At 38.4% G+C, this 17,828-nt stretch overlaps 2 protein-coding genes across 10 annotated transcripts in view; both read right to left on the reverse strand.

Moving 5' to 3' along the window:
* Dennd1a (DENN domain containing 1A) overlaps nt 1-17,828 on the reverse strand; it is a 1,920,886-nt gene that overhangs the window by 985,846 nt on the left and 917,212 nt on the right.
* Rc3h2 (ring finger and CCCH-type domains 2) overlaps nt 1-17,828 on the reverse strand; it is a 60,349-nt gene that overhangs the window by 11,927 nt on the left and 30,594 nt on the right. For 6 of the 9 annotated variants that reach the window (XM_035446998.1, XM_027423534.2, XM_027423531.2 and 3 more), the window contains 4 exons: nt 12,701-13,009; nt 6,165-6,379; nt 3,726-4,147; nt 2,994-3,170 (listed from right to left, as the gene is read on the reverse strand). In XM_035446998.1, the coding sequence (XP_035302889.1) occupies nt 2,994-3,170; nt 3,726-4,147; nt 6,165-6,379; nt 12,701-13,009 (1,123 nt within the window). The remainder of the gene's footprint in view (nt 1-2,993; nt 3,171-3,725; nt 4,148-6,164; nt 6,380-12,700; nt 13,010-17,828) is intronic. The other 3 variants (XM_035446999.1, XM_027423535.2, XM_027423537.2) reach the window with 1 other exon arrangement.

Genomic DNA, 17,828 nt, shown 5'->3' on the forward strand with positions numbered 1-17,828 from the left:
TCTTTCTGTATCTAATGTAACAGCTGGGTGTACTGGCTCACTTCCACAATAACTATCATTTGGAGACCTGAGGCAAAACTGCATGGAGTTCAAGATCAACTTGGGCTATATAATGAGTTCCACAGCAGCCTTAGTGTATGGAACAGAACCTTCTCTCAAAATGAATAAAACAAGTAAATAAATAAATCGGCACTAAAACAATAATATTCCTGTAATAGAAAAATAGCACACCTTCTTTTCCTTTGTAAGTTATTTATTCTATACCTTCTTTCACTTTTGTCCTATTAAGTGATATTTAAATTAAAACAAAAGTTTAAATCTCATTTTATTTATTTAGTGTGCATGTATACAGTTGCCATAATGTGTGAATAGAAGCCCGAGGACAACTTGTGGAAGTTGGTTCTTTCCGTCCACCACATGGGTCCCAGGAATCAAAATGAAGGTCAAAGTGACGGTATCAGGCTCTGCAGCAAGCAGCCCTACCTACTAAGCTGTCTTACTGCCTCAGTCCTTTAAGTGCTATTACAAAACTCCTGATCAATACTATCAAAATCAACTAATAATAACACACTAACATGGTATGCGATGCTCACAAAAAAAAGAAAAAAAAGAAAAACATATATAGGTAACAGTCCATGTCTTAAAGCAGTCTGTAATTCTCTTGAGACAAGACCATGTAGCAAATAAAGGGACATAATAAGCCAGGCAGTATTAACCAGCAAAAGGTATCCAAAGGCAGCTCTGAAGCCATAAAAGGAAAAGAATAGATGTGAAGGAAATGTAAAGCACTATGATAATATTGCCAGGACACTAAAGGTGTAAATATTAAAATCTACTCGACTAATTATAGGGAAACTGAGGAACAGAAAAGTTAAACATGAGTAATGCTATTTACAAATAACTGAGATGAATCTCAGAGAAACATTTATTCTTTTTTTTTCCTCTTCAGTTTTTCCAAGACAGGGTTTCTTTGTATAACAAACAGCTCTAGCTGTCCTGGAACTAGCTCTGTAGAAGAGGCTGGCCTTGAACTCACAGATATCCACATGCCTCTGCCTCCCAAGTGCTGGGATTAAAGGCGTGCCCACTGCCCAGCAAAATACTTATTTCTTAAAGTATATTGTATAAAAAATGAAAATATGGGACAGGTGGTGATGTGCACGCACCTTTAATCCCACCACTCAGAAGGCAGAGGCAGGCGGATCTCCAAATCTGAGGCCAGCCTGGTCTACAGGAGCTAGTTCTTGGACAGCCATACAGAGAATCTTATCTAAAAAAAAAAAAAGAGAGAGAGAGAGAGAGAGAGAGAGAGAGAGAGAGAGAGAGAGAGAAAAGATGAAAGAAAAAGGCAAAAGAAGATAGAGAAAAATATACCATTCTATAAAAGTGACATTAGTATCAATCACTGCCAACCTGTTCACTTATTTTGAGGCAGTGGTAGTCTCGGTTTAGTGAGATGAATATGAATAGGTTAAAAATGTATTTTATAAAATACTCCTGAATAGAAATACTTATCTAATTTAGGTGTTATAGCTTACATTTACTCACCCAGCACTAAGAATTCAGGAGAATTGCTGAGTCCTAGACTACCTAGTGAAACACTGTCTCAACAAACAAAATTAGGGGATGGAGAAATGGCTCAATAATTGAGTGTGTTTGCTGCTATTTCAGGGTACCTGAGTTTGGTTGCCAGAACCCATACTGAGCAGCTAGTAACCTCCTCTGACTCCTGTTCTGAGGAATCCAATGCCCTCTTCTGACCTCTATGCATCTGTACATGTGGCATATACTCAGACAGACAGACAGACAGACAGACAGACACACACACACAGATTTTAAAAAGTAAAAAAAAAACCCAAAACTACACAAATCCAACAAATTAAATTATAAATAAATGTGTATTTATAGCAGGGACTAGGCCAAAATAATCCAGTGGCAAGAAGTACAAATGAAACAAATTTGACCAAGTTGACAATTATGGAAGTGACATATTTTATATGCAATTACTGTCTTTACATTTTTTTGTATGTCTGAAACTTTTCATAACAAAAAAGATTTTAAAACTGTTTTTTGTTCTGTTGGTTTTTTTGTACCTGAAACACTGGGGGTGAGGAATAAACCAAAGTGTATGCTAAAAAAATTTTCTTGCTGGGCAGTGGTGGTGCACACCTTTAATCCCAGCACTCTGGAGGCAGAGGCAGGTGGATCTCTGTGAGCTCAAGGACAGCTTGGTCTACAGACCGAGTTCCAGGATAGCCAGAGTTGTTACACAGAAAGACCCTACCTCAAAAAACAAAAACAAAACAAAAATAACACATATATACACAAAACATACAATAAAGAAGGCAAATAGAATAGAAATCATCCCATCATGAACTTGTGTTGCAATAACAAGAATAATGAATAAAGATATAAATAGCAGAAATAATATAGCAGGCATTTCTGCACTTCTTGTGAAACAGCAAAAAAACAAACGTACAAAACAACAACAACAATAACAACAATAAAACACATTAGGATTCAAACCCTAGCTATTTATAAGATGAAAGATCTTGAACAAATTATTTAACTTCCCTGGGTTATGGCCTACAAAATGGGGATAATACCTGCCCTCTTAAAAGTTTTTGTGAGAATTAAGATTGAATTTTTTAAGTAGTTAGTAGGTAAATGATAGGTATAGATCTTATTCTGAAGCACACACCAACTGGGAGTTAGGGTGAAGGAAGCTCAATGGTAGAGGATATGCAAGGCTCTGGGTCTGGACGTAGACCAAAACTAAACAGCCAAAAAACGTAACAATAAAAATATAAAGTATTAAGTCTACTGCTGTAAAGCTTCTGAAATCCTGGTAAAGGACTCAATCTCCTCACCTAGCCATAGTTTCCACAATGTTTACTGAGCTAAATCTGACCCCATATAAAATCATTCCAAAATAGTTAACCCTATTTTAAAGTCAGCTGTTTGGCCATTAGTGATTACTAAGTGCTTCAAACCTTTCTTACATCTGTTCGGAAGTCTACACTGAATAGAGGAGAAGGTGGTGTTGGTGATTGTGTAGCCACAGGCAGAGTTGAAGAGACAGGTGCTTTCTGGGTATGGTACTGTGCCCACTGATCTGGCTTTCTTCTTATCTGTTCCTCACAACCAGTCTTCAAATGACCACAAGGCTCCTAAGGAAAAGTAGAAGAAAAAATCTTGGTCACCTGTAGAGTGTTAAATAAACTTAACTAAGTTCTGTGAGAATAAGGTAAAAAAATTCATATTGTTGGGATGCACACATATACACAAAGATCAGAGAAACTGCCTTACCACCCTAGTGTTCTCTCCATATATTAAAACAAAAAGGTTAACATATGTTCAGCTGATGTTAAGTAAAATGTGAGCACGCACTTTTCTACTTTAGAGTCATTTGTATATATACGAAGCTACTGAAGAAGCCTTGTTCTTCTATCATCAGGATTTTTTTTTTCCTACATCAGTTCCTAACTGAACATAACATTACTTTTGAACATTGGTATGTATCAAGTCTAGTTCTAAAAGCTTTGATTGTTTTAATTCTCACAACAGCCTTAAATAGGCACTATTCTTATTTGCATCAAGCAGATGAAAAACAAAACAAAACAAAAAAGGGGAAAAATCACAGTGAGAGTCTGTCTGATTTGACTCAAGACACCGGATCTCAACTAACACATATCAGTAACATTTCTATGTTCAACATTATTTACCCTTGGTAAAGGCACAGTCGTCCTTGGCTCATTTGGTGGCTGACAAGCCACTGAGTAATATCCATCTAATGAGTTGTATCTTTCCCGTAAAGATGTCTGATAGACAGATGAGTGCATCACATCCATTGGAGGTAAAGAATTGCTTCTAATAATGTCATCTCGTTGGTACATAGCTGGGCGCCAGATGCGCCTGCTGTCATACACAGGAGCATACATTCCAGAAGGTACTGGTCCATACTGCTGCGGAGGAGGCTGGTAAGGAGAAGAATTCATTCTGTCTCGAGGGGAAAATGTACTGTAATGATCAGCATATGGCATGGAAGCAGGTGGAAGGGAGGACTCTGGAACATTATTGGACCTCACAAATCGAGGAACACAAGGAGTCACACCAGTTGGTACCGTTGGAGGTGGTGGGTAGTACCCTTGAAAATTAAAAGAGGAATATTCAATGTAACATCTTAGTAAAAACCGGCATTTTATAATGGTTCAAGTCTAAAGAGGCCTGATTGTGGGAAAATATAATCAGTGTTGACCTTCACCTTACTATAGAAACTGCATTATTGTCAAGTTACCATTAAACTAGTATTAACATTCAACATTGTTAAAACTATTCCTTAAAATCAAGAAACAGAGTTGTTGGCAGATGGAATACTGATTTTCCCATTTAAAGAATCCCCCCCCCCCACCCCCAAGGTCTTTTGAGACAGGATTTCTCTGTTCCCTGGCTGTCCTGGAACTCGCTTTTTAGACTAGGCTGGCCTCAAACTCACAGGGCTTCCTTTGCCTTATCTGTGTCTCCCAAGTGCTGGGATTAAAGACTTGTGCCACAACTGCCCAGCCCATTAAATGAATCTTTTGCATGAGATTTCTACATAAGTAATTAGTTATATCATTGGGCACAGATGTTAAAGATCTCAGAATTTATTCATTTTCTTTTCAAATTGTACACAAAACAGATGTGGTGGCAGTCTCCTTGAATCCCAGCATTCCTGAGGCAGAAACAGGTGGATGTCTGAATTTGAGGCCAGCCTGGTCCAAGAGTTTTAGACAAGCCAGAGCTACATATAGTGAGACCCTCCCTCAAAAATAAATAAAAACAAAAAGCAGGGTTTTATAGATGGCTCAGAAGTTAAGAGTACTTGCTGTTCCAGCAGAGGACCTGGGTTCAGTTTCCAGCACCCAATGAGAAGCTCACAACCATTGGTAACCCTAACTTCAAAAGCACTGCATGCATGTGGTATACATACATGCAGGCAATTGTTGATATACAAAAGAGCAAAAATAAATCTTTTAATGAAGCACAAAAACATTTTACTTTATATACCATTTCACTGAGGTCATTCATGGATTCAGTATTTGATTCTTACAAAAGACAACTATTAGTATCTGGGTGGAAGAATGAAATAAACTCTTATTTCTAACCAGTTATAGATTTAAGCTTTCTATGTATCGCATGGAACTGTAACCCTACTAAAAGAAATCATGAGAAATGTTTCACGGTACTAGAACAAGCAAGAATTTTTTAGAAAAGACCCCAAAAATACAAAAACAAAGACATATGACTGGAACTGTATCAAAAAAACTTCTCACAGGAAAAAAATTAGAGTGTAGAGGCAGCCTACAGAATGGGAGAAAATATTTGCAAGCTACATATATGACAATAAAAAACAAAGCAAGTTGATAAATATAAGCAGTATATCTAAATAAACATTTGTCAAAAGAAGATATCTAAATGGCCAATTAGTATAATAAAAATATTTAATATTAGTATTATTTTGGAATATACAAATAAAAACCAAAATGAAATATCACCTCACTCCAGTATGAATGGCTATTATAAAAGAAGTCAGGACAGTAATATGGCTCAGATGTTAAGAGTACCTATCATGCGAAGTTCAACATGAGTTCACTCCCCAAACCCACAGTGAACTGACTGACAAATTTACCTCTGACTACCATGTGCACCACAGCATGCATGCTCCCCTTTGTTATACCCCCCCAAAAGACCAAAGATACCAAGTATCAACAAGGATGTATAGCAATACAAATCCCTGTATATTACTGGTGGCAATATAGAAAACATACGCACCTAGGTATATGAGTGGGGTAAATGTTAATACAAATGAAAATAAATAATAAAATAGCCTTTGTTTGTTCATTTGTCTGTTTTGAGACAGGGTTTCATGTAGTACAAGCTGGACTGGAACTCACTATGTAGCTAAGGCTGGCTCTGACTTCTTAATTCTCCCTGTTACTGTCTACCAAGTGACAGAATTAAAAACAAGAAGCAAAGATTTCTTAGGGCAGGAAGAAAACTTATGGCTCACAGAGTGATATTAATCTGTTAATACAGATAGCCTAGACACTCACTTATTTTTGGGTAATAAATACATATATATATTTGCTTCTTTGTTCTTACAACTGATAAAAATTACTTACCTGCTTGTGGGTATTGTGGGACTTCAAAGGGTATCTGAGTCCTTGGATCTTGAAAATACTGAATGCTTTCAGAATGCTGAGGATATACTGGAACTCTAGTTAGAAATGGGCTGGATTTGGGAGGCACGGAGCTCAGCTCTGTTCCAAAATTAGAGGGCCCAGCGGAGGTAGCTGCTGCATTACTTACAGGAGTCTTGGGTGGAGAACTAATTTTACTGAAGAGGAAATTAAACAAAGAGAAGAGAAATTTCTCATAAAATTATAAGGCAAAATTATCAACAGAAAAACATGTCAGGTATTCTGACAGGGGCAAAGATATTTATCAAGAAATATCACTGCTTCCTCACACTTTACAAGCCCATATAGTAACAGTTCTCATGTTCTAATGAAGCTAACAGGATATAAAAAACAAACTCCAAGCACTAAAGTAACTTTTCAGCTGACTTTGACTCACTCTTTAAAAGATTTTTTTCTTGTTGGAAAAAACCACCCCCCCCAATCCTGCTCAATAAGTTTAAAAAATAAACAATACATTCTTCATCAGGAGAAGTCTTTGGCACAAAAAAGAAATAGCTAAAAAAATTTTGATTATCTAAAATGTAATCTAAGAAAAGCCCATTTTTGTCTATTTTGTTAACTCTAAGTATGGCATCTAGAAAACAGTTCCTAGCTTGGAGAAGGCACTCAGTCAACATTTGCTGGACAAATAAATTATATCCTGGCACAAAGTTGAGTACTTAATATTTGTTGGGTAGATGTGATGCCAATTAATTTTTTGTTTTAATACAAAAGGATTTTCCTAGTTGAATAAGCAAGTACTCAGCTCTAGAGAATATTATCATGGCATTCTTGCTCCCTTTCAAAACCTTTAAAAACTCTGCAGGAAATGGTGGCACACTACTTGAATCCTAGCACTCGGGAGACAGAGGCAGGTGGAAGCTTGGTCTATAGTTTGAGTTCCAGGACAGCCAAGGCTACACAGAGAAACCCTACCTCAAAAAGAAAAAAAGAAAAACAAAAAAAAAAGAAAAAAAAGAAAAGCTTCAAGGTCTAGCGTTGGTGGTGCATGCCTTTAATCCCAGCTCAGGAGGCAGAGGCAGGCTGATCTATGAGAGTTCGAGGCCAGCCTGGTTTACAAAGCGAGTGCCAAGATAGGCTCCAAAGCTACATTTTCCCTGTCTTGAAAAACAAAAACAAAACAACAACAACAAAAAGCTTCAAATATGTTTTGCTCCAAGATAATCTGGTTAATTATGTAGGAATTCAAATAGTTTTTTCCAGCTAGGGAGTGATGGCACATGCCTTTAATTGCAGCACTCAAGAAGCCTCTTACAAAGAATTGAGCACACATATTCCTGTGTTCTGATAATACAAAACCTCTCAAAGTGTATCATATAGAATCTATCTATTTACATATCTAACACCCAAACTGCACTAGAAGAATCTTTGAGGGAGGAATTGTATCTGGCTCATTTTCATTAAGAACAACAGTTAAATGGATGGCACTACCATCCTGAGTGAGGTAACCCAGTCACAAAAAGACAAACATGGTATATACTCACTCACACATGGATTTTAGACATAGAGTAGAGGATTGCCAGCCTACAATCCCACTGCCAGAGAGTCTAGGAAACAGGGTGGACCTTAAGAGAGACATGAATGGTAGCCCGGAAAAGAGGAATGTTATAGGATTTCCTGAGTAAACTGGGAGCATGGGGGGAGGGGAGAAGGGGTGAGAGAAGGACATGGAGGAGCAGGAAGGTTGAGTCAGGGGAAGAATAGTGGAGAGCAAGTTAAGAGACATCATAACTTGTATCATATCACTGTAGGTTTAAAGAGAAATCTGTCACTAGGGAGATTTCCAGAGATCTACAAGGATGACACCAACTGGCAATCTAAGCAATAGTGGAGAGGCTACCTTAAATACCTTCCTCGATAATGAGATTAATGACTACCTTATATGCCATCCTAGAGCCTTCATCCAGTACCTGATGGAAGTAGAAGCAGACACCCACAGCTAAACACTGAACTGAACTCCTGGAACCCAGTTGCAGAGAAGGAGGAGTGATAAGCAATGGGGTCAAGACCTGGCTGGTAAAACCCACAGAAACAGCTGCCCTGAACAGTCAGGGACCCCAGACTGATGGCTGAGAGGCCAGCATGGGACTGATCCAGACCCCCTGAGTGTGGGTGTCAGTGAGGAGGCCTCAGGTGGTAAACCAGTATTTATACCTGGCACACAAATGAACTTTAGGAGCCCATTCCACATGGAGGGATGTTCTCTCTCAGTCTGGACACAGAAGGGAAGGCCTAGGCCCTGCCTGGGATGGTATGGCAGACTTTGGAGATCCTTCGTGGAGGGCCTCACCCTACCTGAGGAGCAGATGGGGGAGGCGGTAGGGGCTTGGGAGGTTATTGGGGGAGGGCAGGGGAGGAGAGGAAAGAGAGGGAGCTGGGATTTACATGTGAAACAAACTTGTTACTAATTTAAAAAAATAGTAAAAAAATGTTCATTAAAAAAAAAAATGACTGTATTAGGCAGTAAGAGCCTTAAAGGAAGTAGCTATGGTTAAGTGAGATCAGATATTCCATGACCTCCTCCTCAAATGACTGGCCTTTTCAGAACTGATTCAGCTCACCTCCACCCCCCCAGTACTTGATACTTTCCACTCTACAGTCCATCCAAAATAATGTCTAGTATTATAAACCATTTCATTCAAAAAAAAAAAAAAACACATAGTTGCAGTTCAAGAAAGGAATTTTCAAGTCTGCCTTCTGCAGACTCGTTTTTAATATAACTTTTATCTTTATAAAAAACAGTCTTTGGGGCTGGAGAGATGACTCAGAGGTTCAGAGCACCGACTGCTCTTCCAGAGATCCTGAGTTCAATTCCCAGCAACCACATGGTGGCTCACAACCATCCGTTATGAGATCTGGTGCCCTCTTCTGGTGTGCAGATATCCATGGAAGCAGAATGTTGTATACATAATAAATAAATAAAATTTAAAAAAAAAAGAATATTTATTAAAAAAAAAGTCTTTGTGTCAAAGTAACTGAAGAGATGTTAGTAGAAAAGATGGCTCAGATCATAAATGCAAACTGATTACTCTTTCTAAAGGCACAAGAAAAATTCAATAGTATCTTCTTTCCAGGGCTTTCACAGGGAAAAGGCAGCCATTAGAGCTGTGAAATGAAAGTGTTTTTCTCTATATAGAAATAATACAAAAAAAAAATGATGAAAAAAAGAACAACAGTTGGTTTCATGTTTGGCATGTAATCCACAAATTTAAATGAATAAGTACTTTTCTTATATCTTAAAATTTTTATTACATCTAATTCACTCATGTGTGCACGAATGCATGTGTACAAACACAGAGAAGGCAGAACAGCCTATAGTACATTCTTGCCTTACAACACTGTAGTTCCTGGGGATTGAACACCAGTTGTCAGGCTTGGCAGCCGGTGCGTTTCTCTTACAATCCATCTTGATAGCCCTTACAAATACTATTTTATACCTAATCACTTATTTTGTGTGCTTGTGTGTATTCACCGGCATGCACTTGCCAAACTGTACATATGAAGAACAGGAGGGTAACTTTTGGAAGTCCCTTCTCTCCTTCCACCATATGGTTTGAAGAGACTGAACTTAGGTCATCAGGCTAGGCAGCAAGAACCTTCATCAACACACTGAATCATTTTACTAGCTCTGTCCATTTCTTTTCTTTCTTTCTGTTTCTTTTCTTTTTTCCTTTTATTTTAGTTTTTGAGACAGGGTTGCCCTAGGTAGCCATGGCTGTCCTGGAACTCACTTTATAGACAGACTGGCCTCAAACTGAGATCTACTTGCCTCTGCCTCCAAAGTGCTGGGATTAAAGGCGTGTGCCCCCACTGCCTGGCTGTCCTTGTCTATTTCTTAAGTGGTATGGCAGTTGCCTAAAATATAGAAGGACCATGGCTTGATTCCCAGACCAAAGGAAAAAAAGAAAGTTAAACCCTCCAACTATAATTCATGTTTTTGACATATCTATCATTGGCTTTTGATGTAAGATTTCCAACTATCTAAACAGAAGCCTGCACCCCTAGCATTCTCTCAGTAAGTCCATCCTTAACCAAAGCAGTGAAGACTACATGTCTTTCTCTACAGATTTGCCTATTTTGGACACTTGATTAAACTGAATTGTGAATGGTTTCTTTCAGTCAGAGTAACTTTTTTTTTTTCTTTCTCTCTTGGATGTGGATATTCAAAGTGGAGCCTTGCGCATGTTGGGAAGCATGCCACCACTAACTTATATACCGAGTGGCGGGTAGGGAGTGTTGATAAGGTCTTACTAATTCATCCAAGCTGGCCTTCAATTTCTTCTGCATCTTAGGCTAGCCTTGATTTTGAGATCCTAATAACTCAACCTACCAAGCGCCCAAGACTGCAGACCTGCACCACCAGGCCTGGTATGTAGCATATTTCCAAGGCTGATCAACATGTGAAACATAATATAGTACCTTACTGATTTTTCAGGGCTAAATAACAGAACCCATTGTATGAATAAACTAGTTTTGTAATGTTACCTTGTCAAAATCTTCAGGATTCTATTTTCTAAATATGTATAAGGTATTTATAGCCTCATAACAATAAACTTATGTAACCTTATTTTATGTATCAGTCAGTGATACAAACCTTGAGATGCATAAATGAGTGTCTGGTGCTAGGAACCAAACCCAGGGCACTGTGCATGCTATAAGCAAGCACTCTACCCTTGAGCTGTATCTCCAGCATAAACATTCAGTCCTCTAAGGCTAGCCTTAATACTTCACATTCTTACAACTTACACCATACTCTTTTTCGCTCACTCAAAACTTTTACACAACATTAGGAACATGGAATATGCCTGTATTTTAAGTAATGCTTCATTTGTATAAATGCTGCATCCACATCTATAGCACTATGAGTCCTTTAAAACCAGAGAAGTCTATTTTTCAGGTATTTCTAACAGTACCAGTGACAAAGCTTGGAATGAAGTAGTCAATATTTGATGTGTCTTTTCTCAAATACAGAGAAGATCATCCTTTTAATAAAGAATTTCTCCCATTATATACTGAACCATACAAGTTTAAAATTATAGCCAGGCAGTGGTGGTACACGCCTTTAATCCCAGCACTTGGGGGGCAGAAGCAGGCGGATCTCTGTGAGTTCAAGAGCAGCCTGGACTACAAGAGCTAGTTCCAAGACAGCCTGCAAAGCCACAGAGAAACCCTGTCTCAAAAAACCAAAAAAAAAAAAAAAAAAAAAAAAAAAAAAAAAAAAAAAAAAAAAAAAATCCTATTTTTAACTTACATAGTCTCTATGACATGAAATCAGTAAGTTCAGTGCCAAGCATGATTCTTTTTTCCACAGTAAGTATATACTAGTACTGACAAACTTATTCCAGGGCAATGAAATTTGAAAATGCTTTAATTTCAAATTTTAAACGTCAAAATATGAGATTCCAAAACTGGAAGTAACTCCCAATTATTTCAACACTTTTCACAAGGTTTAAAAAAAAAAATCCTTTTGTTAGATGAAATCTTTCATTGAGAGCCAACAACAATAATGGGAGTGAAAATGAAGCCGATATCCACTGAGTGGCTATTAAAGGGTAAGTACTGTTCAACACACTTAAACTTCACAATCAATCTATGTAAGTACTTGACCACTGAGTTGCATGTCTAGCCCATATGAGGTAGACTGATAAACAATTGCCTTAACATCCAATAGGAGGAAAAAGTAAGCCATAATTTGAGCCCAAAGAGTTTGGCTCCCAAGAGTCTGCCCTTGGGACACAGTGGGAGCTGAATGAAACACAGTGGAGCTAGACATTCAACCTTCTCACCGGTTTAGGTTTCTACTTAGCATCACTATGAAATTAGTAGTGGAACTCAATAAAATAAAAGGCATGGAAACCCTAATTCTAGTCCAACCTCACCGATACAGCCGAAGAAAACAAAACTCAAGAGTTAAAGTGGCACCAGGCATTGGTGGCGCACGCCTTTAATCCCAGCCCTCGGGAGGCAGAGGCAGGCGGATCTCTATGAGTTTGAGGCCAGCCTGGTCTCCAGAGCGAGTGCCAGGATAGGCTCCAAAGGAAACCCTGTCTCGAAAAAGAGTTGAAGTGGCTTTTCAAGTTTGCAAAGCTACTTAGTTGCCTAGTGAGGATTAGAACTCAAATTTCTGCTGAGTGGTGGTACACCCTTTAATCCTAGCTCTTGGGAGGCAGAGGCAGTTGGATTGCTCTGAGTTTGAGGCCAGCCTGGCCTACAGAGTTCCAGGACAACAAGGGCTTCAAAGAGAAACCCTGTCTTTTAAAAAAAAAAAAGAAAAAAAAAAAACAACTACAGGGGGAAGAAAAGAACCGTCAATTTTCTTTGTATTTAGTGGTTTTTTTTCTCCTATTACATGAATAACTGTGCATAAAAATTCCAAATAATTATTATACCTCAGAATGAAAAAATGAGGTCATTTCTAAAAGCGATAAAGAACCCCATCATTTTCATCCAATACGTACTTTTCAGATACAGACTCTGCAGAGGGCCCAGCAGTACTTTGGCCATTAGTGCCAACTTTCCCGACTTTCTTCACAGTCTCCAGAGTCCTTAATGCACTGTCAGTGCTTCGTGGAATTAGCTGGGAAACACTGTTTTCTGCATTTGAAATTCCATTTGTACTTGGAACAATTTTCCCAGATGTTTCAGTACTTCCTATGACAGGAATGCCATTTCCAGCTGTGGATGTAACAGTGCTGTTTACACCAACTTTATTCAGAAGAGGGAACGTTCTTACAGTTGCACTCATCTTTTTGTTCCTTAATCGGTACCTGTTTAAAAATAACCAACATATTTGTAATACTGTTCCCAGTTTTAATCTGAAAATATAGAAACAATTTTTATAAAGGAAACAGCTTTGAAAAGTTTCTTCAGCTAAATAACAAATACTCTACATGTCACATATGTATGTTACATATATGCACATATAAGCACATAATTAATATAGAAGCAAAGAACACATGACTTGAAGTTTGAAAAATCTATTTTTATGTGGTACCAAAAAAAGCACCAAATTCTGAAAGTAACAGAACAAACAGGAAAGGATTCAATAGTTGAATGTATTTTCTATTGTTATTAAATTATACAAGCAGAGCATAATTTTAAAGCAATAATAAAAACTCAACCTCATTTTTAAATTTTAAACCAAACTATAGAAATTTTATGTTATCCCTAAATGAGTTTATGTCTAAAGATAAAGAGTATTTAGATCACAGATTTTTTCTGATATTAATTTATTTATATAGACAGGATATAATATTGTAATACACAAAGTAATTTGATCTTTGATTTCATATAAAAGTATTTTTTTAGATTCATTTATTATGCATGTATTCTGCCTGCATACCAGAAGAGGGCACCAGATCTGATTATAGATGGTTGTGAGTTACCAGATGGTTGCTGGGATTTGAACTCTGGACCTCTGGAAGAACAGCCTGTGCTCTTAACCTCTGAGCCATTTCTCCAGCCCTAAAAATATTTCTATTTGTATATGAAAAACTTCATTCAGGGACTGGAAAGATGACTGAAGGGTTAAGATCACTGGCTGCTTTTTCAAAGGACCTAGGTTCAGTTCCCAGGACCCATATGGCAGCTCACAACTATAACGCCAGGTCCTTTTCTGGACCTTGCAGGCACTGCATGCATGTAATACACAGCAAACACTTAGAAGTCCAAAATTATTTAAAAATTCTCACTATTACGTAGTCATAGTCCTGATCATACAGACCATTAGAAGATAAAATTCAACAAAAGACAAGTGCCTAAAGATTGGATAATGGAGGAATAGAATAAAACAGCAAAAGCAAAAAGCATAAAATCAACAACCTTTTTAGTGACTATATCATGCACCATATAGGCACAGGGGTTGGGGCTCAATGATTATTTCTTGAAGAAGGAGGAAGAGCATGAGCAGTTTTATACTTCAGAAAGCAGGTTGTTACCCCGAGGGGTAAGGAATTCCCGTTTTCTTCAAAAATCTCTCTGAAATGTCTTCATTAAAGAAAAATGGCCAGTTGCTTTCCAACTTCAAAAGTCAAGTACATATCCTCCCTTTACAATTTATGTCTGAGTATATGCTCAAGTATGTGTGAGTGTGCCTGTGTTCATCTTTCAGCTATGATGTTTGTCAGCAAGCCTGAGCCATACTCCAATCACTTACGACTCCTGGGGCACAGGGAGCTGTAGGGATACCTAGCTTGTTATACTGGAGCTGAGATCCAAATATTGGTCCTCATGATTGTGGAACAAGTGCTTTTAGCCAATAATTCATCTTTCCAGTTCTTATACAAGTCCATATTCTTAAGGTTGTTCAAACAAGCAATAAGCAAAATTTTGTTTGTGAGACTCTAAAAAGAGGGAGAAGTAAAACTATAACAATATGTGCCAAATCAGTGAAGAGAAGGTGTTTGTACTGGTCCCCTGGTCACTAAAATCATGAACTTATACTCTAAACCTCAATTTTGAAGCAGCCAATTCTTTTTAAATCACCCATGAGCACCTTCAAGTACTGCCTCTCTCGTTTTACACCCCAATACTGTCCACTAATACCTTCCTTTAAGTACCTTTAACTTCCAGGTCATAGGACGTGAAGGCTCAGCTTATGAGGTTTTGGAGGGAAATAACGACTCTACTGATAACTAAGCTAGAGGCCAGTATATGATATTCTGGCAAAGAATCTAGCTGTATGCTGCCCATGTGTTACAAAACACAGTTAGGCAAATTCAAAGTAATGGATTAATTTATTTGGCAGAGGAAATTTTAAAACAGTGTAAGTATCCAGACTGCAGCATGGCTATTTCTTAAGGTGGAAGACAGTATAAGAAAGCAAAACATGGCAACTGAATGATACAAAAACTGCAATTTGCTGAGAAAAAGATGAATTTAACCTTACAGACAAAGCAGAAACATGGTCAGAGAAACCTGGTGCTTTGTAAAGAAGCAAGAGAAAAGGATTCCTGAAAATAAGTCTCTACCTACTGAAGTCTTCACCTTCTGAAAGTACAAACCGCCGGGACTACATGCAGAAACCACTGCTACCATGGTCCAAAGGGGTACGGTTGCACCTGACCAGTGTCACAGAGTTCAGAGCCACTAAGGCCAGACAATGTGTGGCAGGGAAGAATTTCCTGCAGAGGGATCCAGCAGGGCCATTACAGTTAACTGTGAATGTGTAATCAAAGTTAAGATGGAGACTCCAGGATTTGGGAGTTGCCAGGACCATGGGGTATCCACTGTCAGGTGTCTAAATTTGTTTGATTTAGCCAAATTGATAGTTACAGACAGTGTGGAGCTGGGCCAAGAGAGAGACTATGTGTTGGAGTTAGACAGAATTACCCAAATCCTTGGAATCCAGGGCATTCATATAACGGGCCCCATAAATACTATATAAATACAGGATCTGAAGTTTGCCCTGCTGGTTTTCAGTCTTGCTTTTGTTTTACTTTTCCTTGCAGTGTCCTAGTTCTTTTTTGGAGTAGGAATGTTTACTCTGTGTCATTTTCAATTGAAATTAGAAACACACTTTTCTTTTTTCATTTTTCAAGAAAGGGTTTCTCTGTGTAGCTTTGGAGCCTATCCTGGCACTTGCTCTGTAGACCAGGCTGGCCTTGAAGTCACAGAGATCCACCTGCCTCTGCCTCCCAAGTCCTGGGATTAAAGGCAGGTGCTGCTGCTGCCACCCCCCCCCCCAGCTGTTTTCCTTTTTAAAATTGTATAGGGAAAAGGTTCTCAACCTGTGAGTTAAGACCCCTTTGGAGGTTGGCCGACCCTTTCACAGGGGTTACAATCAGATAATCTAGCACATCAGATATTTGCAATTCATAATAGCAACAGAATTACAGTTATGAAATAGCAATATGAATTTTATGGTTGGGGAGGGGTCACCACAACATGAAGAACTATATTAAAGGGTCACAGCATTAGAAAGGTTAAGAACCACCGGTATAGGGCTCTCAGTTAAGAGATTGCCTGAGGAGCTAAAAAGGTGACTCTGCAGCAAAAAGCACTAGATCTTGCAGAGGACCTGCGTTCAGTTCCCAGAACCCACATGGTGGCTAACAAGTACCTGTAACTCCAGTTTCTGGGAATCCAATTCCTTCACAGACACTGCACATATGTGCTGCATATACATACATGCAAATAAAACATTCATATACAAAAAGTAAATAAATTAAAGAAAATTTAATTGCCAAATGAAAATTTGAACAGTTGTTGCAGCTGTTAAAGACTATTGTTGTCTTTTGAAGTTGGGCTAAATGCATTTTGTTATTATGAGACAGCCATGAGCCTCTAAAAACAAAGGGTAAGTTTAGGCTTAAAAATGGTATTTCAGCATATGATAAGGGTAGACTGATAAGGGTAGACTCCTGATGGTTAATATAGATTGTAAGCTTGACAGAATCTAAAATCATTTCAGAATGTCTAAGGGATTTTGTTGATTTGACTAATTGGGTGGGAAGACCCACCCTAACAGCAGGTGGCACCATAATGAGAGGTGGAATCAAAGACTGAATAAAGGAAATGAAAGCTGACTACCAGTATTCAAGGCTCTCTGTTTCCTGACAGTGGATGCAATGAGACCAACTGCGTTCCCCCCTTACTTCCCCATGACGGTGAACTGTACCTCTCTCTGCATTGTAAGCCTTCCAACCTTCAGCTGCGTTTGTCAGGTATGTGTTACATCAACAAGAAAAGTGATTAAAGACAAGTAATAGTGCTTTATTGGTACATTATCTAAAGGATGAATCATATCTGAAAGGAAGGTTGGAACTAAATCCTGTAATAGACTGAGGCATCAATCAACAATTTAAAACATAAGACAGAAATGATTAGACAGGTATTCTTAGTAGGCAATTTTAGTAGATACGGGAAAGCTCAATTAAAGCATAGACAATGAAGTAGTAAAATGGATGAACCGAGTTAATGTGTTAATTTAAAAGTAAAAATGGGCCAGGCGTTGGTGGCTCACACCTTTAATCCCAGCACTGGGGAGGCAGAGGCAAGCGGATCTCTGTGAGTTCGAGGCCAGCCTGGTCTCCAGAGCGAGTGCCAGGATAGGCTCCAAAACTACACAGAGAAACCCTGTCTCGAAAAAACAACAACAAACAAACAAAAAAAAAAACAAAAAAAAGTAAAAATGGTAATTGGCACAAAAATATAACCATTTAATTGGTTATTATAATTATTCTTTATTACTACTATCATAGGATCAGAGAAGATATTGGAGAGGACAAATAGGTGCAAAGAAAAGACAGATATGACTGATTTATATGTATATTTTTATATATGGGATCTAGTCGAGACTGGAATAGCACTGAAATGACAGTTGCCTCTCTGGCTTGTTTTATTTTAACAACTCCCAACGAAAGTCCTTTCAAAGGCTGTATGTTAAGGCTAACAACATGACTCTGGGTAAAAGTGCTTGCCACACACCTAACAACATGACTCTGAAGCCCAAACTCCATGCAAAAAGCAGAATGTGGTGGCAAATATCTTTGAATTCTGGCATTCTATAGCCAAGAGGAGAAGCAGAAACAGGAGAATTGGCCTGCAGCTTAAGAGGCCCAGCTCGCCCAGACTACTCAGAAAAAC

This window comes from Cricetulus griseus, chromosome 6, assembly GCF_003668045.3.
Source record: "Cricetulus griseus strain 17A/GY chromosome 6, alternate assembly CriGri-PICRH-1.0, whole genome shotgun sequence".
NCBI classification, from domain to species: Eukaryota; Metazoa; Chordata; class Mammalia; order Rodentia; family Cricetidae; genus Cricetulus; species Cricetulus griseus.